The 6,716-nt window shown below is 50.0% G+C and overlaps 1 protein-coding gene across 1 annotated transcript in view; it reads right to left on the bottom strand.

The window, feature by feature from the left end:
• The window catches only part of ADGRG4 (adhesion G protein-coupled receptor G4), a 31,186-nt gene extending 24,769 nt beyond the window's left edge, over positions 1-6,417 (bottom strand). Inside the window, exons 1-4 of the mRNA XM_063142049.1 lie at positions 6,392-6,417; positions 2,970-3,118; positions 2,607-2,615; positions 1,091-1,223 (exon numbers count right to left, since the gene is read on the bottom strand). Of these exons, the coding sequence (XP_062998119.1) occupies positions 1,091-1,223; positions 2,607-2,615; positions 2,970-3,118; positions 6,392-6,417 (317 nt within the window). The remainder of the gene's footprint in view (positions 1-1,090; positions 1,224-2,606; positions 2,616-2,969; positions 3,119-6,391) is intronic.
• Positions 6,418-6,716: the final 299 nt, after the last annotated feature.

Genomic DNA, 6,716 nt, shown 5'->3' on the forward strand with positions numbered 1-6,716 from the left:
GAGGGTTTTCCAGAGGATGGGTGCCACTACAGAGAAGGCCCTCCGTCGAGGTTCTTCGTGACCACATTCTGTTCATCTTGGAATGATGAACAGGACCTCCTCTGATGATCGTAAATGTCGTCTGGGTGTGTATAAAAGAAGGAGGTCTGCTAGGTATCCTGGTTCCAAGCTGTTTAGGGTTGGGACTAGGGCTGTGCTCTGCTCCGTTTCAGATCCCCAAATCCAAAGCGGAGCGGGCCGATCTGGACCTCTGAAACCTGGTTCCGAAGCGGATCAGGGGAGGTCCGGATCGGCGCTGAGCGGTTCGTACCGTTCCGAAGCTCCGGATGCAGGTAAGTGGGGGGAGGGGGGGCTTACCTGGCTCCACCGCCCGCCGCTGCCGTGGTCCGTGCTGCGGTGGACAGCGAAGCCAGGTAAGGGGGGAGGGGGACCTATTCAGCCTCCATTTTGTCCCCCCTTCCCCACTTACCTGCCTCCACCATCAGCAGTGGGGAAGGGGGGGGGGGAAATGCCGAATCTCACTCCGGCCCTCCGGATCTTGCTCCGGATCCGGAGTGGATTGGGAGAGGGTTGGATTAACACGAACTGGTTTGGGGGGGGGTGCACAGCCCTAGTTGGGACCCCCTAAACTGCTTTATGCTCAGCACCAGGCCTTTCCCCATCATCAGCTCCCACAGAAAGCTTGCGGACATTTATTTAAATGCAGGGCTTCTTTTAAAAAGAAAAGGTTTATGGCATGCGCACCTAGGACCATGCCAATAGCTTGCGCTTGTCTGGCAGTGCGTCTTGAAGAGCTCCTGCAAGCACCAGCTCAGCGTGCAACTGCTGCTCCCCCAAGCAGGGGTGGACCTAGATTAGCTTGAAGCAAACAGCGCCCTAGGCGAACACATGCACCCCCAAGGGCAGATCTAGGCTGAGGATTTTGGTAAACTGGGAAACATTTCTCCCCTATTTTTCGATGTGCAAGCCCCTCCAGCTTGCAACGTGACAAGCCTAATTCGACCCTTAGGCACGCTTCTTCATGGGCCACAAATCATGCACAGCGCAACACAGTGGGGCTGCAGAAGAGAAAGAGGGAGCCACCACTCACCAGGCCCTGCTAGCGTTCTGCTCTCTGTTTTTCTCGCAAGAACGATATATCACGTTGTCAGGAGTTATCTTTGGCCACGTGAAGCTCCCTTTGTATTTCGACTGGATCGTCTCTCCGGGGCATGCCGTGGGATCTTGGAGGAAGAGGAGATCATAAAGAGAACTTTGCTGGCATTTAGCATCCTGTTCTCAGCAGTAACCAGCTGGATGTTTCTGGGCGAGCCCAACAGCAGGGCAAAAGAGCCCTGTTTTCACGCCAGCAATTAGTGCTCAAAGATAGACTGTCTCTGAACATGGAGGCTCTATGTCGCTGTCATGACTGCTAGTTTATAGAAAGCTAAGACACCAACACTTCTGTGAATTTGTCTAGCGCCTTTCTGAAGCCATCCAAATGGGCAGGCAACACAACAGCCTGCGTCAGCAGTTCCATCTGCTAGTTATGCATTACAGATATGCATCAGTTTACTAGAACATCATGAGGAGAGCCCTTGTGGCTCAGAGATGAGAGTCTCCCATAATGAAAATAATATTTTTTATTTTTAAAACCTGGCAAACAAAAATATGATTCAATATATTACAATCCAGCCATTCCTCTACTACTGAGGCAGTGTGGTGTAGTGGTTAGAGCAGCCTCCCTCAGCCTGGTGCCCTCCAGAGGTGCTGGACTCCCATCATCCAGAAATCTGTAGTGAATTTTATTCACATCGTAGGAGGATGGGATCTGTAGTCTGACACATCTGTAGGGCACCCTGCTGAGGAAAGCTGAGTTAGGGTGTTGGTTTTAGTCCAGAAACACCCGGATTCAAATCTCCATGTAGGCCCAAAGCGTACATCTTGGGCCATTATTATTATTATTATTATTATTATTATTATTAATAATAATAATAATAATAATAATAATAATAATTCTATACCGCTTCATAGCCAAAGCTCCCTGGGCGGTTTACAAAGATTAAAACATGAAACATTAAAAATCGATATACAAAATTTTAAACTGTAGAAGCAAAACAATAAGACAATCTACAAAGACAATATACATTTAAAAACAACTCTGCACTCTCAGCCAGGCCTAAATATAAATGCAGAGTCAATTAAAAACTCAACATATGCTATTAGCCTGGGAGAAGAGAAAAGTCTTGACCTGGATCCAAAAAGATAACAATGTTGGCGCCAAGCAGGCCACATCAGGGAGATCATTCCATAATCGGAGGGGCCACCACAGAAAAGGCCCTCTCCCTTGCTGCCATTCCCCAAGCTTCCCTCGGAGTAGGCACCAGAGGAGGAACTTAGATGTTGAACCTTGTTTGCATGATCAAAACAGTCCACCATAGGTTGTTTAAGCTATGGTGAGCTGCAGCATATGTCTGAGCGTGCTGGGAGGGGTTTGCCTATTCAACACTGTGCCACGGCTTGTTGTGTCTTGCGAAGATTAAACAATTTACTAGGGGTTAAACAACACCCACATAACCCAGCAACGGGCCATGGTTATCTGAGGGTTGTTTCTCATCCTAACCTACCTCGCAGGGCTGTCATAAGGAAAGAAGGGGGATTGTGTACGTCACTCTGAGCTCTTTAGGGTAGCCTTCTCCAACCCCATGCAGGCTGGGGATTATGGGAATTCTAGACCACCACCTCTGAAGGATGCTGGGTTGGGGGAAGGCTGACCTATGCCCTATATTTTCCCCCATTGAACCTGCATTGCGTTGGGAGAGCACCCGTTGGAGAAGGCTGCACAAAGGCCAAGGGAATGAATGAATGAATGCAACACATCTATGTAAAACTGTATAACGGCTGGTTGCTAAATACAATAAACTAGACTTGGACTTGAAGGCTGCATTAGAGGAAGAATACGAAAAAGCCCAGTGGATATATATTATTACCGATGTAAGCCACACTGACATCGTTGGTGTCCACAGTCATAGACAGAGAGTCTTCCGCATAACTGCCACACAACACAGTTTGTAACTTTCCCATGATCTCAGGTATGGTTTGGTTGGACGTGGCCTTGATGATGGACTTGGAGAAATAGCTGAAACACAAAACAGAGACATGAGCCCTGAGGTCTCTGTTTCCACTGGGGCTCAGTCCTGGGCAAGATCTACACTGCTGCTTTATAATGGCATTGAAGTGCCCTGACAACTGTTGGGGCCCGTGAGCGCCATCAGACGAGTGTTTTATTGCACACCCGTTACTGGGCACTCATGGATGTTCGCGGGTCCCTCTCATGATGACATTTGCCTCCTGCACGCCTCCTGCACATTCTAGCCTTCTTTGCGCCACAAAAAACCCAAACCCACCCCAGTAAGCCCGACTTAAAATAAAGACGGAAGTTACCACTAACTCCTACTCAGGAGAAGTAGCGGGATCAAAACAGCCCACATGCAGATTGTTTACTTCCTCTTTCAAAAGAGGAAGGTAATAAGGGACAAACGCACAGGCAGAGAAGCGACGGCAAGCAAACGCGATTTCCCCCTGTGTGAAATCTGTGTCTAAGACACATCCCGTAAACCGTTTTCAAACTGCTTTCATAGTGTTGTATCCTGCTTGGTGTAGCTCTAGCCCTGGTTTTCAACATGGAATTCAGCCCTTCAAGCATATGAATTGTTAGACGTCGCTAGAACTGCTTTCCCTTGTTATGATCTGATTAAGATGTGACATTTTTCACCTTCTGTCTTCTCCGCGTACGTGTTCCCATTTTTCCGCTTGGCTGCTAACATACGAGATAGCTGCTCTGAATGACATTTTGTGGGGACGATTGAGAATATTCGGTTTGGTTCAGGGTCGCTGCATGAATATTGTCATTGTTTATGTATTATATTTCCTTCTATATTGTAAGAACGATATTTTTAAAGGGATTTCTGCATGGATTAGTTGCTAGAACAGGAGATGCCAGGTGGCAGTGCCAGCTCCAGGTTTTTGAAGGTCCTTGGAGAAGACACCTTCCATAGTCCCCCTTCTGTGAGTCTGCTGTTGTTGTTCCTCCTCCTCCTTCTCCTCCTCATTGGTACAACTTGCTTGCTCGACAGGGCAAAGAGCCAGTGAGCAAGAAGGCCGTGAGATCTACTGCTCCTCCTTTTCACTAGGGGTGTGCACGGACCCCCCGCTCCACACTGCGGGCCGATCTGAAAATTTTGGATCGGCCCACTCCGCACCGCTCCGCCCATACTCCGCTCCTCTTCGCCGCGGAGCTCCGGCTCCAAATCGGAGCTCCGCAGTGGAGGGGAGTGGTGCCAGGTAAGGCCAGGAGAGGAGGGCAGGAGGTTTTACTGGGCCCTGCCACCGTCGCCGCCCGGGCGGCGACAGTGGCAGAGCCCGGTAGGGGACCAAGGGGGAGGGGGGCCTTACCTGTCTCCATCCGCGGTCCGTCGGCTTCTTCAATTGAGCCCGCGGTTCCACCAGGAAGTCTGGCGGCCCAGACTTCCTGGTTGAACCGTGGGCTCAATTGAAGAAGCCGACAGACCGCGGACGGAGGCAGGTAAGGGAGAGGAGGGCGGGGGGGGGGTTACCGGGCCCTGCCGCCGTCGCCGCCCGGGTGGCGACGGCGGCAGAGCCCAGTAAGGGACCAAGGGGGAGGGGGGCCTTACCTGCCTCCATCCGCGGTCCGTCGGCTTCTTCAATTGAGCCCGTGGTTCAACCAGGAAGTCTGGTGGCCAAGCGCGGCCTAGACTTCCTGGTTGAACCGCGGGCTCAATTGAAGAAGCCGAGGGACCGCGGACGGAGGCAGGTAAGGGAGAGGAAGGGGGGTTACCGGGCCCTGCCGCTGTCACCGCATGGGCGACAGCGACAGCGGCAGGGCCCGGTAAACCCCACTTACCTTTCCGGCGGAGCTCCGGATCGAGGCGAAGGATCCGCCTTCACCTCGATCCTCTTCGCCACGCTCCGCCGGCCCCCCAATCCTCTTCGCCTCCGCCTTAAGGGTAGGCGAAGCACCCTGCTCCGCTTCTAATTCGCCGGTCCGATTAGAAGCGGAGCACATCCCTACTTTTCACTACCTCTGTTATCTGGGCCAGAGCAAGAGGCTGATGTAATGAAGAGAGTTACAATGACGAAATGGAGGAGAAATCCACGGGGCTCGTCAGTGGGTAATAGAAATTTCATAATAATAATTAAAAAGACAGATTGCAGAGGATGAGAATGGAGGCCGATGCATAGCTTCAGCACTGCTCTGGTGGTAACCTGGGGGGGGGGTGTCTATACGGTTCCGCGTTGGCACCACGAGTTGGCCGTGATAGGCTGACAGGACCGCAGCCATTGTGGGTTATCTGAGGAGCAAATCTCGAAGTATCTTGTGTTATATGAATGGAATGCGGAGCAAAGGATAAGTTGGTGGGTGGGAACCAATCTTTTCCCCTTTTTTGTCTTTCTTCTTTCTTTTTGTCATTCCTGCGCAGGTGTGCAGTTACGGGACCCGTAATGCACAGTTTTGCAGGGAACTCTCCGAAGTGGCTGTGGGTTTGCGGCTGTGTTGTATAAATGCCACTGCGCAGCCACGGGGGGTTAAACAACACGTATGGACACCCCTCTGGTCTCTCAGCTCACTCAGATCTACAGCCAGGCCTCTGCCATTTGCAGGTTGGTTCTGTGGTACAAACCCAGGAGCTCCTCAGCAAACAAGCTAACGTGGAAAGTGTTTCCCTAAGGGACAGAAAGTTCAGAAACCACTCCTTCCAAAAATGCAAAGCCCTACTTTGGCGTTACCCACATTTCTATTCCCTTAGGTATGCCTGGGTGAGTATGACTAGAGAGTGCGGAATGTTCGACTGAGTGGGCATGGCTGGTAATGCTGTGGAAAAGGGGGAGGAGTCTATATATGGGGGAGCTGAGTGGTTTGAGGGGTTCGGTTGGTGGTTGGGTTTTGGTAGTTGTGTTTAGCTGTGTGATTTCTTGCCAGGAGTTGTGTGAGGAGTGAGTGGAAATAAGATCATAGGGACTAAGGATTGTTATTATTAGATTTGTTACTACCAGTATTCTTAAGAATAGGCAGGATTTGAATAGAATTTGAAGGAACTAAGAACTGTACACAACAATAAACATTTTCTTTATTTTGCTACTGCAAAACCATGTGTCAGTTTGGCTGTGTCTCCTGCTCTATTGGTTCATAAATAAACATTTTACATGAAACTTCAGCCTGCTAAATTCACAGGAAAGCCTTTTCCAAATCTCCTTACCTTTTCCCTCTGCTATAAGGGAAAGGTTATACTTTTCTTTCTACCCCTTCCTCGGGTATTTAAGTGGTGGTACTTAGCCTGAGGGAGATGTGCCCGTCAAAGCCTGGCGAGTGAGGTGGTGGCATCACACCTACCTTTGTGAAGCCTGCTTTTCCTCCATCTTCCGTTCACATGATGCAAAGCAAAAAAGAAAAAGAAAAAAAGGTGGGGAGAGGTAGAGTTAACTAAAGTGTGCCCTTGTCAGCAACTGCAGAATGAGGCTTTACGTGGTTTAATAGTGCAATGATGATGGTTTCGAAAGAAAGGCTTAGAAGAAAGAAAAGCAACTGATGAGCACGCTTGTTACACCAAAGTCCTCCAACGCCATCACCCTCTTTCAGTCTGTGCACAGTGGATGGTGTTTTAATTTTACCATCTTTCTCTAGCAGCGCACAGCACTTAGATTACTGTCGGTTCATA

The sequence above is a fragment of the Elgaria multicarinata genome, chromosome 15 (genome assembly GCF_023053635.1).
Source record: "Elgaria multicarinata webbii isolate HBS135686 ecotype San Diego chromosome 15, rElgMul1.1.pri, whole genome shotgun sequence".
Lineage (NCBI taxonomy): Eukaryota > Metazoa > Chordata > Lepidosauria > Squamata > Anguidae > Elgaria > Elgaria multicarinata.